The 19,587-nt window shown below is 39.7% G+C and overlaps 1 protein-coding gene and 1 pseudogene across 3 annotated transcripts in view; one reads left to right on the top strand and one right to left on the bottom strand.

Annotated features, from left to right (window-relative positions):
- The window catches only part of ZNF235 (zinc finger protein 235), a 39,556-nt gene extending 20,050 nt beyond the window's left edge, over positions 1 to 19,506 (bottom strand). The window contains exons 1-5 of one of the 3 annotated variants that reach the window (XM_010332516.3): positions 15,761 to 19,506; positions 15,053 to 15,114; positions 14,160 to 14,222; positions 9,823 to 9,949; positions 9,027 to 9,122 (exon numbers count right to left, since the gene is read on the bottom strand). In XM_010332516.3, coding sequence (XP_010330818.2) covers positions 9,027 to 9,122; positions 9,823 to 9,949; positions 14,160 to 14,174 — 238 coding nt within the window. In that variant the 5' untranslated portion in view covers positions 14,175 to 14,222; positions 15,053 to 15,114; positions 15,761 to 19,506. The remainder of the gene's footprint in view (positions 1 to 9,026; positions 9,123 to 9,822; positions 9,950 to 14,159; positions 14,223 to 15,052; positions 15,115 to 15,760) is intronic. The other 2 variants (XM_010332517.3, XM_010332515.3) reach the window with 2 other exon arrangements.
- Positions 3,850 to 8,411, top strand: LOC141581261 (NADH dehydrogenase [ubiquinone] 1 alpha subcomplex subunit 3-like; annotated as a pseudogene).
- Positions 19,507 to 19,587: the final 81 nt, after the last annotated feature.

The following is a 19,587-nucleotide window of genomic DNA, read 5'->3' as shown; positions in this document are numbered from 1 at the left end:
TACAGAAAGGAAGAAGATCCAGTGGCAACATAACAGAATTCCACAAAATCACAAACACTCAAAGAAAAAAAGAAAAATATCTACAAAGCAAGTACATAATTAACATCATGACAGAAATAAAACCTCGCGTATCAGTATTAATCTTGAACATAAATGGATTAAATGCTCTACTTAAAAGTTACAAATTGGCAGAATGGATGACAAAACATGAACTAACCATATGCTGCATACAAGAAACTCATCTTATTGATAAAGACACAGGCTAAAGGTAAAGAGGTAGAAAAAGATATTCCATGCAAACAGAAACCAGAAATGAGCAGGAGTAGCTACTTTTATATTAGATAAAAAAAGACTTTAAATCAACAGCCGTAAAAAAAAAAAAGACAAAGACGGTCATTACATAATGATAAAGGGATCAATAAACAAATAAGATATAACAATCCTATATATATACGCACTGAACACCAGGGCACCCACATTCATAAAAAAAACATTATCAGACCTAAAACAATACATGGCAATACAGTAACAGTGGGGGAACTCAACACCCCACAAACAGCACTAGATACATTGAGATGGAAAATCAACAAAGAAACACTGGACCTAAATTCGATTTTAGGTCAAATGGAGCTAAGAGACATTTACAGAACATTCTACCCAACAGCAGAATACACACTCTTCTGATTAGTGCATGGAGCATTCTCCAACGTAGACCATATGTTAGGTCACAAAACAAGTCTCAGTACATTTTTTAAAAACCAAAATCATACCAAATATCTTCGTAGACCATAGCAGAAAAAAACACTAAAAATCAATTCCAAGAAGAACTCTAGAAACTATACAAATACGTGAAAGTTAAACATGATCCTAAACAACGTTTGGGTTAATGACAAAATTGAGACAAATTTTAATTTTCTTGAAATGAATGAAAATAAAAATACAATATACCAAAACATCTGGGAAAAAGCAAAAGCAGTGCTAAGAGGAAAGTTTACATAGCATTAAATGCCTACATTTAAAAAAACAAAAGGTAAAAAATTAACAATCTTACGTCTCACCTCCAGGAACTAGAAAAAAAGGAACAATCCAAACTAAAAGTTAGCAGAAGAAAGATACAACAAAGATCAGAGCAGTACTAAATAAAATAGAGAACCAATGAACCATGCAAAGGATCAATGAAATGAAAAGCTTATTCTTATCTTTGAAAAGACAAAATTGGGCCAGGTGTGGTGGTTCACATTTGTAATCCTAGCACTTTCGGAGGCTGAGGTGGGCGGATCACGAGGTCAAGAGATAGAGACCATCCTGACCAACATGGTGAAACCCCACCTCTACTACAAAAATACAAACTGAGCATGGTGGTTGCACACTTGTAGTCCCAGCTACTAGGGAGGCTGAGGTGGAAGAATCACTTGAACCAGGGGGCAGAGGTTGCAGTGAGCCAAGATTGTGCCACTGCACTCCAGCCTGGTATCAGAGCAAGACACTGTCTCAGAAAAGAAAAAAAAAAAAAAAGTAAAGATAAAACTGATAGACTGTCAGTAAGACTAACCAAGAAAAGAGAAGATCCAAACATACATAATCAGAAATTAATAAGGAGACATGACAACTAATACCATAGAAATACAAAACATGATCAGAGACTATTATGAAAAATGTACTTGAAAACTAGAAATTCTAGAGAAAATGAACTAATTCCTGGAAACATACAATCTCCCAAGATTGAACCAAAAAGAAACCGAAATTCTGAACAGACTAGTAATAACCAGTGATATTGAATCAGCAATGGAAAACCTCCCAAGAACAGAAACCCCCAGGACCAGACAAATGTACAGTGGAATTCCACAAAAGGTAAAAAGAACTGGTACCAATTCTACTGAAACTCTTCCAAAAAATCTAAGAGGAAGAAATCCTCCCTAACTCATTCTAGAAAGCCAGTATTGCCCTGATACCAAAGTCAGACAAAGACACAACAACCACAAAAAAGAAAATTACAGAGCAATATCCCTGATGAACGTAGATGCAAACATCCTCAAAAAACAAAAATAAACAAAAACCCACAAACCAAATCTAATAGCACATCAAAAAGATAATTCCAGGGATGCAAGGACGGTTCACCATACACAAACCAATAAATGTGATTCCGCCTACAAACAGAATTAAAATAAAAAAACACATGATCATCTCAACAGATACAGAAAACGCATTTGACAAAATTCAGCATCCTCTCATGATAAAAACCTTTGACAAACTAGGCACAGAAGAAACATACTTCAAAATAATAAAAGCCATATATGACAATCCATAGGAACATCATACTGAATGGGGAAAAGCTGAAAGCATTCTAACAAATGGAATAAAACAAGGATTGCCCACTCCTATTCCACATAGCACTGGAAGTCCTAGCCAAAGTAATCAGGCAAGAGAAAGACATAAAATGAATCTAAATTGGAAAAGAGTAAGTCATATAATATCTCTGTTTTCTGACAATCTTATCCTAGATTTGATAAATGACTTCAGTAAAGTTTCAGAATTAAAAAAAAATCAATATATAAAAGTCAGTAGCATTTCTATACAATAATAATAATCAGGCTAAAAAACAAAGAATACAATCCAATTTATTAACTCTACAAAAAAATTTAAACATCTAGGAATGTATTTAACCAAGGAGGTACAAGATCTAACCAAGGTAAAATACGAAACACTAATGAAAGAAGTTGTAGATGACATTAAAAAAATGGAAAAACATCCCATGCTCACAGATCAGCAGAATCAGTATTGTTAAAAATGACCATACTGCCCAAAGCAATCTACAAATTCAATGCAATGGCTATCAAAACACTGACATCATTTTTTCACAGAATGAGAAAAAACAATTCTAAAATTCATATGGAACCAAAAAAGAGTCTGAATAGATAAAGCAATCCTAGGCAAATAACAAAGCTGGAGGCATTACATCACCTGACTTCAAATTACAGTACACGGCTATGGTAACCAAAACAGCATGGTGCTGGTATAAAAACAGATACACAGATCAATGGAACAGAAAAGAGAACCAGAAATAAGTCACATACCTACAGCCAACTGAGCTTTTACAAAGGTGACAAAAACATACACTGAGGAAAGGATATCCTATTGAATAAAGATGTCATTTAATCCATCTTGGGTTCCTTACCTGAGATCTTCTGAGATCTGTGACAGATTTTAACAGCCATTCTGACTGGTATAAGATGATATCTCACTATTGTTTTAATTTACATTTCTAGAAATCACTGGTGAAGCCAACCTGAAAAAGCTCCAAGTGGTCAAAGTAGAAACAATTTGATAACAAAATAAATGATGCAATATTGGATTATAACACAAAGTACAAAATAAATACATATGAACCCATACTGATTATAGAATGGATATTAAGTGACAATAAGAAGTTACTGTTGTAGATGGACACTGATAAATCCATGGGTGATATGACATTCTCCAGCAAAAACAAAAGGGAATAGATAAAAGAGGAACAGCAGCACAAAATAATACAAAAACAAAAACAAAAAGAAAAAAAAAAAACAAAAAAAAAAAAAGTGGAAAAAAAAAGAGGAACAGCAGAAAGCTGAAAACTGCTAAGACAGTATAGATATACAGAGTTTGTGGCATTATGTAGTTTTCTGTGTTTTTTAAGTTTTCAAAATAAAAAGTTTAAAATCATAGAAAGGAAAACAAATAGGTCATCCAAATTATGTGTATGTTAGGGCAGAGGAGCAGAAACCATCTATTTAAACTGTCAGTCAATTTTCATTAACAGAAAAAGATGTAAAAAGAATGTCAAAACTGAACTGAATGGTGGGATTACAAACGGTATCCTACTAAGTCATTTTTATAACAAATCTCCCTCAGTTTGGTGGATTACATGGTATCTTAATAAAGGACATAAGCAATTTTAAAATTAAGCAATTTTCTATGTCTAATACATTTTTGAAGTATATGGACCTAACGTATACATATATATGTGTATATATATATAGAGAGAGACACTAGGATTATACAGAACACTACACTGAGTAACAGCAGAATACACATTTTTCTGAAGTACATACAGAACATTCTCTAGGATATACCAAATGTTAAACCACAAAAAAGCCTTAATAAATATAAAAAGATTAAAATCACACAAAGTATCTCTGCTGATCAAAATGGAATGGAACTAGCAATGAATAGCAGAATAAAACCTGAAAATTCAGTAAGTATGTGAAAATTAAATAACACACAAACCACCAATAGATCAAAGAAGAAATCACAGGGGAAATCAGAAAATATCTTGGGATAAATGAAAACAAATCCACAATATAAACAGTGTTAAGGGGGAAATTTATAGCTACAAATGCTTAAAATGAAAAGCAAGAAAGGTCTCAAATCAACACGATAACCTTGTACTTTAAAGAACTGAAAAAAACTAACAAGCCATTGCCACTGCTGAGACCAAGATGGCTGCAAGACTTGCTGCCTTCCTCACGAATGCCTGGGCCAAGGAGCTGGTGCTGGTTTCGTCCTTCACCATTGCGGGCCATCCTATAATTTTGCCCCCACTCAGCCCCTACACCAAGTATGTAATCATGATCAACCAGGCCACATCCTACAATTAATTATCCAATGCCTGTCTGAAATGATGGGAGCATCCCTGACATGCCCAGCCACCCCCAGGACTCCTAGGGCCCCAGCTTGGAATGGCTGAAGAAACTGTGAGCATCTCTACTGACAGGGAGGCTCTCTAATGGCTCCCAAAAAACACAACCAAATTACAAAACCAAAAAACAAAACCAAAGTAAACCCACAGCTTAACAGAAGAAAGGAATCTAATCTTATGAAGAGCAGAAATAAACAAAATTAATAGAGAAGAGGCAATAAAGAAGAGTTGGTTCCTTGAAAAGATCAATAAAATTGACATTTGGCTAGATTAAGAAAAATAAAGACTAAGTTACTAAAATCAGAAATCAAAGTGGGTACATTACTACTGACATTATAGAAACAAAAGGATAAGAGAGTAGTATCATGAACAACTGTATGCCAACAAATTAGATAACTAGATGAAATGAATAAATTTCCAGAAACCCACAACCTAACACTGAATCAGGAAGAAACAGAATATATGAATAGACCTATAACTATGAAGGATATTGAATCAGTGATCAAAAACCTCCTAGCAAAGAAAAGCCCTGGATTTCCACTCGTGATTTCTACCAGACAGTTGAAGAAGAATTAGCACCAATTCATTTCGTTCTTCCAAAAAAGTGAAGGTGGGGAATACTTGCTAGTTCATTCTATAAGGCCAGATCCCCCCAATACCAAAGCCAGACAAAGATACTGTAAGAAAAGAAAACTACAGACTAATGTCCCTTACGAACAATGATATAAGTATCTGCAACAAAATCCTAGTAAAGAGAGTTCGAGGAGTTTTAAAAGGATTACACCATGACCAAATGAGATTTAGTTCTGGAAAGCAAGGATGGTGTAACATATGAAAACCAATCAACGTAATATGCCACACCAACAGAATGAAGAAAAAAACCACATAATCATCTCAATTGATGTAGAAAAAGCATTTGACAAAATTAAAAATCTTTTCAAGGTAAGAACACTTAAACCAGGAGTAGAAAAAAATCTAACTCAATATAATAAAAGCCATACATTAAAAACCCACAGCAAATTTCAATGGTGAAAAATGAAAGCTTTTCCTCTAGTATCAGAACAAGGCAAGGATGCCCACTTTTACCACTTCTATTCAACACAGTACTACCGATAGTTCTAGCCAGAGCTATTATGCAAGAAAAATTTTTAAAAAGCATCTAAACTGGAAAGGAAGATGTAAAATTATTTCTGTTCGTAAAAGATGTATGTAGAACCCCTAAAGATTACATAAAAAACCTGCTAATACTAATAAACCGATTCGGCAAGGTAGCAAGATATAAAGTCAACACACAAAAATCAATTGTTTCTACGTATGAACAAATTATTCAGAACAGAGTAAGAAAACAAATCTATGTACAATAGCATCAGAAAGAATAAAATATTTTAAAATCAGCTTAATCAAGCACCAAACTTGTATACTGAAAACTATGTAACACTGTTGACAGAAATTAAAAATGATATAAATAAATGGAAATTGATATTCATGGATTGGAAGATTTAATATTGTTACCAATATCACCCAAAGCAATCTATAGATTTAATGTTATACCTTTTTTTTTTTTTTTTTTTTTTTTTTTTGAGACGGAGTTTCACTCTTGTTACCCAGGCTGGAGTGCAATGGCGCGATCTCGGCTCACCGCAACCTCTGCCTCCTGGGTTCAGGCAATTCTCCTGCCTCAGCCTCCTGAGTAGCTGGGATTACAGGCACGTGCCACGATGCCCAGCTAATTTTTTGTATTTTTAGTAGAGACGGGGTTTCACCATGTTGACCAGGATGGTCTCGATCTCTTGATCTCGTGATCCACCCGCCTCGGCCTCCCAAAGTGCTGGGATTATAGGCTTGAGCCACCGTGCCCAGCCTGTTATACCTATAAAACCCCAATTTCTTTTTTGCAGAAATAGAAAAACTCATCCTAAAACTCAGATGAAATTACAGGAGACCACAAATAGCCAAAACAATCTTGAAAAGAAGAAAAATGTGGAGGATTTTTTCCTTTCTGATTTAAAAACTTATTATAAAGCTCCATTAACCAAAACTGTTATAAAGACATATAGACCAATGGAACAGACTAGAGAGCCCAGAAATAAACTCCTGCATATAGGGCCAAATCATTTTTGATAATGCTGCCAAGACCATTCATTAAGGAAAGGATAGTTTTTTGAACAAATGGGGCTGGGAAAACCGGATATCCACATGTAAAAGAATGAAGGTCAATCCTTACCTTATACAAAGATCAACTCAAAATCCATCACAGACCTAAACGTAAGAGTGAAAACGGCACAATTCCTAGAAGAAATCATTTGGCGAAAGCTTCACAACATTGGATTTTGTAGTTTCTTGGATGTGACAACAAAAGCACAGGCAATAAAAGAAAAAACAGGAAAACTAAAAACTTTTTATATCAAAAGATACTATACCTTCAGAGTAAAAAGGGTAACAAACATAAATGAAGAAAAGATTTTCAAGTCATATATCTGATAAGGAACTAACATATCGAATATATAGAGAACTTCCAAAACTCAACAACAAAAAAACCTGATTCAAAAATGGGCAATGAACTTGAATATTTCTCTGAAGAAGATATATTAATACAAATGGCCAATAAACACATGACAAGGTGATCAGCATCACTAATCATTAGAGAAATGCAAATCAAAACCACAATGAGATAACACTTCAAACCCATTCAGATGGATATTATTAAAAAACGGAAAACAACAAATGTTGGTGAGGATGTGGAGAAATTAGAACTCTCGTGCACTGCTAGTGGGAATGTAAAATGGTGCAGCTATTGAGGAAAACAGTGTTCAAGGGTCAACTGTACTACAATGGAATATTATTTAGCCATAAAAAAGACGAAAATTCTAACACATGCTACAGCATAGATGAACCTCAAAGATATTCGGCTAAGTGAAATAAGCCAGACGCAAGAGGGCAAATTTACAATTCCACGTAAATGAGTACCTGGAATATTCAAATTCAGAGTCATAAAGGAGAATAATGGTTAATTGGTACTGGAGGGAGGGGTCAAATGTGGAGTCACCATTTAATGGGTATAGAGTTTCGGTACGAACAATGAAAAAGTTTTGGAGATGAATCCTGGTAATGTTTGGACAACGATGTGAATGTACTTAATGCCACAACAGACTCAAAAACGGTTAAAATGTTAAAGTTTATGTTATGTATATTTTACCGCAATTAAAAATAAATATATGTGAATAAGCCTTGGTGTTGTAGTGCCTACACACAAATTCAGGCAAATTAAGGACATGGAAAGTGAAGGGAAGATGATATTTTAAGAAGGCCTCTCATGAAATGACTTCTGAGCAGAGACATGAATGAAATAAGGAAGAGGGGCTGGGTGCAGTGGTTCACTTCTATAATCCCAGCATTTTGGGGAGGCGGAGGTGGGCAGATTGCCCAAATCCAGGAGTTCAAGAGCAGCCTGGGCACATGGGGAAACCCCATCTGTACAAAAAATACAAAAATTAGCCAGGTGTGGTGGCATGCGCCTGTAGTTCCAGCTACTCGGAAGACTGAGGGGGGACGATTGCTTCAGCCTGGGAGGTAGAGGTTACTGTGAGCAGAGACAGAGCCACTGCACTTCAGCCTGGGCAACAGAGTGAGACCCTATCTCAGAAAATAAATACCTAAGTAAGAAAGAAAGAGGACAGAGGTTTAAGAAAATACAGGATTCCAGCCAGAGAAAACAAAGTAAAAGGCTGTGATGCAGGAGTCATATTTAAGGAACAAGTGAGGGTGGCAGAGACAAAGGGAGGGGGAAATGGCAAGAAAAACAGAATGGCAAAGCTAGGTAAATAGGCAAACGTTATACAGCCTTACATGCCCCGTACATACACTGGATTTTACTCAGTGAAATGAAAAGCCAGTCGAGGGCCTGAAGCAGAGGAGTGACATGATGTGACAGATGTTCTCATTCTTTTTTTTTTTTCTGAGACAGAGTGTGGCTCTGTCACTCAGGTTGCAATGCAGTGGTGGATCTCAGCTCACTGCAACCCCTGCCTCTGGTTCAAGCAATCCTCCCATCTCAGCCTTCTGAGCAGCTGGGACTACAGGCACACCCACCACACCTAGATAATTTTTTTATACTTTGTAGAGATAGGGTTTTGCTATGTTGCCTAGGCTGGTCTTGAATCCCTGACCTCAGATGATCTGCCCGCCACAGCCACCCAAAATTACAGGCTTGAGCCACAGTGCCTAGTCATGACAGATGTTTTTGGAAAAAAAAAAAAAAAAAAAAAGTCTGGTAGCTGAGTGGAGAAGAAATTATCCTGATTAAAGGAAAAATAACAGCTGTTATCTTTGATTCCAGCTGCATGGTTCTCACCTGAATGCCTATCTCTTTGGGTTTGAAACTCCTTCATCCAAAGTTTTTCTTCCCTCTCCAACTGGGATATCATATCTGGTTTGAAGGACTGACGTCCTATAAGAAGATGATATTTAAGTGAAAATGTTAAAGGCAAAGAGTACTGAAAAACTCCGGTTTCAATCACACAATGTAAGGCTCTTCCCTGCTCCTCCATGCAACATTTAGGAAACATCTTTCATCATGACACATTATAAGAAATACATTTACTATCATTGGAAATACATTACCCTATGTAAACTATTGAAATAAAAGATTAAAGGACCTGTTTCTAACCAATGTCTGTTTTCATCACATTCCTTACTGCAAGCAGCTGTAGTTATTACCACAATGGGCACAATTCTGGCTAAGGAGCTCCGATATTGTTACTCTATTTTACTACAAAAATGCTGATGCAACTTACTAATTTCATGACCCACCAGTGGAACAGGACCCACAAGTTTAAAAAAGATAAATGACATAAGGAATCAGGAGGAGCCAAGCTCAACTGTTCGTTTATAGTTCATTTCTAAAAGACAATCATTTGCCTTGGAACAAAGGCCAGAAATATCTTGTCTCTATGCTCTAAGGAGATAGAAAAACTCTAGTCTCTGAAAAGTCCCACAGCCTTGAACAAGGGGAGAGAGACCAGGGATGCCACTAAGCATCCCAAAATGCACAGGACAGCCTGATACAACACAGAATTATTTAGCCCAAAAACATCAACAGCATGGAGGTTGAGAAACCCTGCTGAATTACAGAGGGTGCCTGTCCTCACCCACTGAAACCAGGTTCCTGAAGTTCTCCAGCATCACGTCTCGGTACAGCTTCCTCTGGGCAGAGTCCAGCAGCCCCAGCTCCTCCTCAGTGAAGGCCACAGCCACATCCTTGAATGTCACTGCCTCCTAGAACATCAAGCACATGTAACCTGAATCTCATACCCTATGGCCACTGGCACCTAAGCAACTCTTTCTGTAAAGTTACTATTCTTCCCCTTCCACAGTCACACCAAAAATGCTAGGAAGAAAAAGGAAAACATCTTATACATGTAACATGGTACCCTTTATATACTTAATCCCTAGAACTGTCATTGTTAAATCATGGCATACACACATTTTACAATTAGACTGATAGCACCACATTTTTTTTTTTTGAGATGAAGTTTTGTTCTTGTTACCCAGGCTGGAGTGCAATAGCGTGATCTTGGCTCACTGCAACCTCCACTTCCTGGGTTCAAGCAATTCTCCTGCCTCAGCCTCCTGAGTAACTGGGACTACAGGCGTGCACCACCATGCCCAGCTAATTTTTGTATTTTTAGTAGAGACTGGGTTTCACCTTGTTGACCAGGATGGTCTTGATCTCTTGATCTCGTGATCTCCCCACCTCGGCCTCCTGAAGTGCTGGGATTATAGGCGTGAGCCACCGCGCCCGGCCTGATAGCACCAAATTTTATAAGAAATTTTGCATTAATTTCCTCTTACATGGATAGTGCCACTATTTTGTCAATTTAACAGGCCTTCAAAGAGCTCTGAGACAAGTATGTAGTGCACTCTGGGTTCTCAGGTACATGCTGTATCAGTCAATTGCAGCAGCATGTAGGGGCAAGGTTAAGAGTGTAGGCTCTGGAGTTTGACTGCCTTAGTTCACATTCCAAGGCTCTATCCATTATTAGTTTTGTGGCACTGGTCAGGTCACCTGACTCAATACCTCAATTTCCACATCTGCATAAGAGGACCTATATCATAGGGTCCTTGAAGGGATTAATGAGTGAATACATATAAGGAACTTAGGACAATGTGTGACATATAGTAAGTACTCAGTAAATGTCAGTAATTAGTCTTATCATCACCATCATCTATTTCATCCCATTCATGGCTGGACGATAGTCCATAAACATCATCTACAATACCTTTAACCATTCTAAATAATGCACATTTGACCATTTTAACTTTTAAAATGACAATGTCACCAATAACATTTTTACACAGTTATCTGCCAGCTCATATGATTATTTCCTTCAGATAAGTTCCAGCTGGGCACGGTAGCTCACTCCTGTAATTCTAGCACTTTGACAGGTTGAGGTGGGCAGATCACCTCTAGTCAGGAGTTTGAGACCAGACTGACCAATATGGTGAAATCCTGTCCCTACTAAAAATACAAAAATAGTCAGGCATGGTGGCGCACATCTGTAATCCCAGCTACTCGGGCGCTGAGATGGGAGAATCGCTTGAACCTGGGAGATGGAGGTGACAGTGATCTGACATGACATCACATCACTGATCATGGTAATCTTCTCAATTAGTTCTTCCTGTAAGAGATTATAAGTATTCCCAATTCTCCATACTCTGGCCAAAACTGGACATTATATTATTTTTTAAAAATCTTGATTAATTTGGTGAGTGATACAAACAACTATTTAAAAAAAAGTCCATTTATTTAAACTTTTTAAAAAGACGATCTTCTGGTATTTCTCTTCACATATTCCCTTTGCTTAATCCTACTGGAATCTTTTGAGTATCAGTAATATTACTGTTAAGAACATTAAGTTGGCTGGGCACGGTGGCTCACGCCTGTAATCCTAGCACTCTGGGAGGCCAAGGTGGGTGGATCACCTGAGGTCAGGAGTTCAAGACCAGCCTGGCCATCATGGTGAAACCCCATCTTTTTTAAAAAAAAAAAAAAAAAAAAAAGCCAGGTGCGGTTGCTCAAGCCTGTAATCCCAGCACTTTGGGAGGCCGAGGCGGGTGGATCACGAGGTCAAGAGATCGAGACCATCTTGGTCAACAAGGTGAAACCCCATCTCTACTAAAAATACAAAAAATTAGCTGGGCATGGTTGTGCGTGCCTGTAATCCCAGCTACTCAGGAGGCTGAGACAGGAGAATTGCCTGAACCCAGGAGGTGGAGGTTGCGGTGAGCCAAGATTGCACCATCGCACTCTAGCCTGGGTAACAAGAGTGAAACTCCATCTCAAAAAAAATAAATAAATAAAAGGGGAATATTAAGTCTTTTTCTAGAATATATAAACTCCTACTCCTGCACCTCTTTCCTATTTGGCTCATAAAGTTTGCATATGGTGTTTTTCTGTATGGAAATGAACATTTTAAAATCTGAAGACACTACTGATCCCTGCATTTGTTTTGGCTGGAGTTCTGAACATCTATGTAGTAAATAAACTGATGACATACCAGGCGAAGAGCCATGCACTGAGAAAGGGAATCTGATGAAGAACAATGTTATTTTTGGAGCCCTTCATTCACCAGGATATGCCAGGGACACATACATACGTAGCATAGCCTCAGGTCCCTAAATAGTCTATTTTTTTTTCTTTGAGATGGTCTCACTCTGTCACCCAGGCTGCACTGCAGTGGTACAATCTTGGCTCACTGCAACTTCTGCTTCCCAGGTTCAAGCAATTTTCCTGCCTCACCTACACGAGTAGCCGGGATTATAGGCATATGCCATGACACCCAGCTAATGCTTGTATCTTTAGTGGAGACGGGGTTTCACCATGTTAGCCAGGCTAGTCTCAAACTCCTGACCTCAAGTGATCCACCCACCTTAGCCCCAAAGTGCTGGGATGACAGGTGAGCCTCTGCACCTGGTCCTGAGTCTCTTCTTCACCCAAATGGAACACCTGAAACTTATGGCTTAGGCACTGGAAGCATTAACGTCAGCTGGGCACTGAGTGAACTTCATTAAATGTCTGAAGGTTCACACCTGTCTCTTATATTTAAAATACAGGTAAGGCCATCTACATCGTCAAAAAGCCATTCCATGGAGCAAATTCCTGGTGAATCTCCTAGTGCTATAAGGCTTTTAAACTAAATACGTACTTCTTTAAAATATAATAACATGTTAATGAAGAAAACAGATAGTTAACTATAATACAAGGTTTTACTTAAAGAAATCTAGCTCTTGTTTGAAACTAAAATTTTTCTCTGAGTTTAGTATCAGATGCAATTGCACCAAGCTAAACTTTTCCTCCATAAAATGGGGTGCTGTGTATGAGAAAATGGGTCTAAACTTGACAAACAAAAAAACAGAATTCTCAGAATTCTTATTTGGGAAGTGAAGTTATATGGGGGAAAACTGCTATCATCAATGTCCTTAAAATGGCAAAATTCATAGACTACGTAAACATGGAGAATGAGGAAAAATAAAATCATATAAACTATGGAAAAATGACCAGATCACTTAAAGCCTAGGTGACACAAAATTAAATGTAAAAAATTCAAAATTGTGCCTAAAGTATTGATTATACACATTTGTGAATACAAGTGAAAAGGAATGTGGAAAATGATTTGTAAACACATTTGTAACGTGAGAGTTGTTTTTCATTTAAAGAACATTATCTGTTAGGCCAAGGGAGGAGGATCGCTTGAGCCCAGCAGTTCAAGACCAGTCTGGGTAACACAGGAACACCCTGTTTCCAGTAAAAATAATTAGGCGGTTGTGGTGGTGCATGCCTGTGGTCCCAGCTACTCAAGAGGCTAAGGTGGGAGGATCGCTTGAGCCCAGGAGGCCCAGGCTGCAGTATGCCACTGCACTCCAGCTTGAGAAACAGAGTGAGACTGTGTCTCTAAACATATATGTATATATGCATATATATGTTAATTTTTATACTATTACTTGGAAATAAAAGGCAAGAGCCTGGCATACAACAATTTTTCAAGTGCCTTGAAAGATTTTACTCTTTTACTCTTCCTAAACGGGAAAAATGTGTCCAATCTTTGTGAAACGAGACAGTAAATTCTTTTTTTTTTTTTTTTTTTTTTGAGACGGAGTTTCGCTCTTGTTACCCAGGCTGGAGTGCAATGGCGCGATCTCGGCTCACCGCAACCTCCGCCTCCTGGGCTCAGGCAATTCTCCTGCTTCAGCCTCCTGAGTAGCTGGGATTACAGGCACGTGCCACCATGCCCAGCTAATTTTTTGTATCTTTAGTAGAAACGGGGTTTCACCATGTTGACCGGGATGGTCTCGATCTCTCGACCTCGTGATCCACCCGCCTCGGCCTCCCAAAGTGCTGGGATTACAGGCTTGAGCCACCGCGCCCGGCTAGAGACAGTAAATTCTTAATGTCATTTTAAGAAACAGAAAGGCAAGCCAAACATACCTGGAACTTGGTCATTTTCCCCCTCGTCCTTTTGGGAAAAGGCAGAGCTCTGGGGGAGCAAGCCTGGGGGAGGAAAAGGCATCATGAGATAGGTTAGGGATGCCATTAGCCAACATGGCACTTGATGTGACACTTTGGAGAAAGGCCCCCCTTTCTCTAGGCAGACACAGTTGCACATAGCTTAGTGAGAACAGGAGCTGGATCCCAGCTACCACTGGGCCCTCTCAACCAGCTGCTTTTGTTCATGAACATTTCATATTAACAGACCTAAATCAAATGCAGCTCCCTGTGTATTCCTTCTGAACCTTGGTGTCTAAGGAAATGAGACACAGACAGGCAGGGGAATGTAACAGAGGCAAAATGCCTGGCTTCAAATTTCGGCATTTCTACTTATTTTCTACTGATCAGCAGTACAAACCTTAGCGAGTTATTAATCTCTCCGTGCCTTAATTCAGTCACTTGTAAACGAGGACAATAATAATGCCTGTATTCTCTCTTTCCTGCTGCTTCTGACAAGCAAGTGCTATTATGCTTCACAAAAGTACCCTTGTTGAGTATGCTTTCTAGAGAATGAGTCTTTCAAGAAACCCAGAACTCAAAGATAATTGCTCTGTCCTGTGAGTTACCATTACCCTGAGAAAAGTCTGTAACTGTGACTGGCTGTCTAACATATAATTAGTTCTGTTGGTAATGAGAGTTAAACTGCCACAGATTTTTCCCCCCAATAGATGTAATTACTTGCAAATGTTACTAAGCTGGAGGAGCTTCAAGAAAGTCTCTTTTCCCATACGCATGAAAGCAATGACTAATAAAAACCTAAAACTCTCTAAGAAATGGTGCTGCACTTAAGTTAACCACACGGGATTACTGGTAATAACCACATAATACTCAACAGTTGTTATTTGGACCTCAGGACATCTCTGGAACTCTGCAAATCTGTAATGACGACCGCTTCCTGCGATAAAACACAGAGTACATTCCTCAGGCTCCGGCTGAAACTAATCTCCTGTCTCCTAAACAAGAGGCTAGAAAAAGTCCAAGAATCCTGGAACGGCCCCACATCAGGCAAGGATTAGAGAAGGGACAGCGGGTCCGTAACTGGATCTCCGACCCCATCTCTGGCAGAGGAGTTTCCAAACAACAGACGTCTTTTTTAGTATTATAACAGAATTAACGGTGGCATCCAACATTTTCCTATGCACTGTTTTTAAGCTTATTTCTATAAAATCTCACTTAATTCTCACAAAAACATCACTGGGAACGCACTCACCCTTTACAAGCATGAGGAAACTGAGACAAGGAGAGATTAAGCAACTTGCCCAATATTTTACTGCGAGGTGCAGGCAGGGCTGGCTGGGATGTGTGTGAGGAGGGCTGAGGCAGCAGCGAGGGCTGGAGACCCTCAACCTGGAAGCACGACGCGAGCCCGCCCCCAACGCAGGAGGTTCCGCCGAGGGGACGCAAACTCCCACCGCCTCCCAATCCCGTCCTCTACTGCTGGCCGCAGCTTCTCTGGCCCAAGCCAAGGACCGGTTCATTGCTGGCCCCACGCCCAGGCAAAGAGGGCTCGGAGAAATCTTGGAGACCCGGGGCTGACTCACCTCCCCGGGAGCAAGCTCAGAAGCGACCTCGCCTTCCTGGAGCGGAAGTGCCTCTGACTGCACATAGTTCGTGGACTCCACTTCCCAGAATTCCTAAGCGGAAGCGTCTCAGAGTTCTCGCACTCATGGACTACAGTTCCCATAATGCTCCAACGGCAAAGCTTCCCACCAGCTGAGTTTGGTTTGAGCCACTTCTTCTGCGCTACCGTCAGATTCCTTTTTGTTTTATTCATGTTTAAAAGCTCATGAAAAAAAAAATCATAAAACTTTAGAAGTGATGCCATATAAAAAAGAAAAGTGCAGATTGTATTATGAAAATAAGTTAGAAACCAAAATTTTTAGCAGAAGTAAACGGTAGGCTGAAAATGGGAAGCATAAAAGTGACTTAGGCTGAGCTCGGATGGACGCCGAACGTTAAGGAACACTGGATTTCAAACTTGTGTCAAATGCCGGCCCCCCAAATATCATCAACTCAACCTGTTGATAAGACAAAACACAGAATTTATTGATTGCAGCAACGGAGAACAGAGCATTGGCACCTCGTTGGCACCTCGACAGAGCGTTGGCACCTTCACAGAGCAAAGTGTCAAGGCAAGGTTGGAACTGATTGAGAACTGGATGTTTAGGGCGGGTCTTTCAATGCAAGGAATTCTATTAGGATTGTGTAATGATCATGATACTACAATCCAGGATTTGTGGATATAGCAAGGATTTTTGAAGCAAAGAATTTTAAGGTGCAATCTGTTGATACTTTCTTTGGAAGAGACTGAAAATTGGATGGGTCGCTGTGGAAGTTCCCGTAATGAACAATTAAACAAGTTTGCTTGGACAGGAATCTCCTGGAATAAAGACCTGCTAACGAAGACAGCAGAACAATCATGTTAGTGCAGAAAGTAAATTGTGATGAAACAGGAAGAGTTCCCTTGTTCCGCTCGCAGGGCATGTGATGGGGTTGCGGCTTGCTTCTCTGGTGCCCAGGTGCTCCAGCCTCTAGGGGAAGCATGCACACGGGCAGGTTGTAGGACTCCAACCTGACAGCAGTGTCTAGGGATTAATGTTTACAGCTCCCGAAGCCCCAGGAGGCATGTGCTACAAGGTGCTCTTTTAGTTTAGCCATCCGTAAGCAGCTTTTGTTAGCTCAATAGACCCGCTGCCTTACCGCAAGCACAGAGGGCTTTTCTGTATCCCAGGGTTTCTTGCTTGGGTGTACCGGAAGCATCGGATCACACATGGGCTTGGAGAATGAATGCAAGGTTTTATTGAATGGAAGTAGCTCTCAGCAGATAGGGGAGCCAGAAGGGAGATGGTTTTCCCCTGGAGTCAGCCACTCAGTGGCCTGCGCCCTCCTCCGACTACCCAGGCCAAACTCTGCATTGTTCCACCTGTTGATGGCCTGCTGGCCTGCCCGTCTCTTCAGTGTGCTCTTCTGCCGACCTGCTGCCCTTCACGGCCTCTCAACATTCAGCCGTTTGTGTGTCTGCCAGTGCATTTCTCTCAACGTCCAGCAGCTTGTGTCTCTGCCTGCTGGGGTTTCAGGGGTTTTATAGGCACGTGGTGTGCCAGGGTGGTCCTGGGAAATGCAACATTTGGACGCAAAGGCAGGAATACCTGTCCTGACTAGGTCCCAGGCCACAGGCCTGGGGGTGGAGCCCTAGTGAGGGACCACACCCTTCTCCTCAGCACTTCCCTGTCCCCCTTCCGTATCTGTGAGAGGGGAGGGAAGGAGGAATGAAGTTTTAGTCCTTAGTGTCCAAGTTGTGTCTATTTAGGGATTGGTGGGGAGGAGAGAAGGGAGTAAAGTGTTTGACTCCTTTCCCTCCATTACTCCGCAAGGTACCTAAGGGCTCTTGGCAGTGTTTTGTTTAATGCGCTATTCGTTCTAATATACTAAGAACCCACGAAAAGGCAATACAAATATTAAGCCAGAGAAGTATCTTGAACCCACCCTGATTGGCGAGATCCTTTGGCTGAGTTGCAGAGTAGAGTTTCCATGACTTGGGACAGTATTCCCACCTCCCTGCTTCATCTCTGGCTATCCTCAGGGACATTTTTCTCTTCGATTACTACTGATGCTTCCTCTGGGTTGACTCAAAGACAAGTCTCCTGTCAGGGGAACCCAAGATAGTGAGGCTGGTTGTCCATCTTGATTCACGTTTTCCAATGTAGAAACTGACCCAGGGGAAAATTTTCCACAGTCTTGGTGCCAGGCAGATTAGAGGGAGGGGCACTGTCGATAGGAAAGTCCAATTATCTTACCATCTGCTCAGTTTTTTCACTTACTTGTGTTTTCAGGAACTGTCTCCTCACATTTGAGTTCTGGGATATCGCTGGTGGTAATCTTGGTGCTGTATATTTGCCTTTAGTTTTCTGTTGAAGGGATTGAAGCCAGCTTGCTCCTATGTTTGCTATTTTTGGAAATAGAATTTAATCTCTACTACTGGCTTATGAGTTGTACCACTTTAAAAAATTCTTAAATGGTTACTCTAGGGCTTAAAATATAAACCTATATTTTTTCACAGTCTATCTTCAAATCATATTATGCTAATTCATGTACAGAGTACAACCATATACCTCTAATTTCTGCTAGCATGTTTCTAATTTCTGTCTTCCCTGTTTTGCAGTGTTCTTAAAAAACATCTTATTTTTATATGTCCTTTAAATTCATAAAACCTCATTCCTGATTTTGCTTTACTGAATTATATTTTGGAGTAATAAAAAATATTTTATACTAAAAATGATTGAAATAACCATTTTCATAGTTATGCCTTTTGGTAGATCCAAGTCTATTTCTGGTATGCTAAATACCTCCTACAGTGTAGGTCTGCTAATAGTGAATTCTATCAGCTTCTGTTCGTCTGAAAATATCTTTATTTTGCATACCTTCCGAAAGATTTTTTTCCATTGGGCTTAGAATTTTTTTTTTTTTTTTTTTTGAGACCGAGTTTTGCTCGTTACCCAGGCTGGAGTGCAATGGCGCAATCTCGGCTCACCGCAACCTCCGCCTCCTGGGTTCAGGCAATTCTCCTGCCTCAGCCTCCTGAGTAGCTGGGATTACAGTCACGCGCCACCATGCCCAGCTAATTTTTTGTATTTTTAGTAGAGACGGGGTTTCACCATGTTGACCAGGATGGTCTCGATCTCTTGACTTCGTGATCCACCCGCCTCGGCCTCCCAAAGTGCTGGGATTACAGGCTTGAGCCACCGCGCCCGGCCCACAGTATGCTTCTTAAATATAATGTGTCCCTTTCCTCTGTCTGCCATTAATATTTTCTTTGCATTGTCCATTTTTAGCTATTTGGCAATAATGCATCTACTTTTGTTCTTTTCTTAAAAATACTGCTTTGGCATTCTAAGGTTCTTGAATGTCAGTGAGGTCTTATTATTTTTGGAAAATTCTTAGCCATTATCTCTCTTTAAATATCTTTTCTTCCCATTCTGTCCCCCTGCCCCTGGGTTTCCAAATATGCAAATATTAGAGCCTACCATGTTGTCTGATTTATATTGTTTTCTTCACACTTTTTGTGTTTTAGTTTGGGTGATTTCTATTGACCTATACTAAAGTTCTCTGACACTTTTCTCAACTATGTTGAGCCTACTCACAAGTCTTCAAGAGCTTTCTGATAAAAGTAAAAGTAGTAGCATAAAGTTTCTTTCCCTAGCATTTCTCATTTGACTATTAAATTTTACTGCAGTCGCTATCTGCTCATGAATATTATCTGCCCTTTTCACTGGAGTCTTTAGCACACCAATCAGTTATGTTAAATTCCCTAACAGTTCCAAACTATTGTTATCTGTAAGTTTGGTTTTATTGAATGGCATGCTATCTA

Source organism: Saimiri boliviensis, chromosome 14 (assembly GCF_048565385.1).
Source record: "Saimiri boliviensis isolate mSaiBol1 chromosome 14, mSaiBol1.pri, whole genome shotgun sequence".
Lineage (NCBI taxonomy): Eukaryota > Metazoa > Chordata > Mammalia > Primates > Cebidae > Saimiri > Saimiri boliviensis.
Note: the sequence above shows the minus strand (reverse complement) of the source record. Positions and strands in the feature narration are given on the sequence as shown.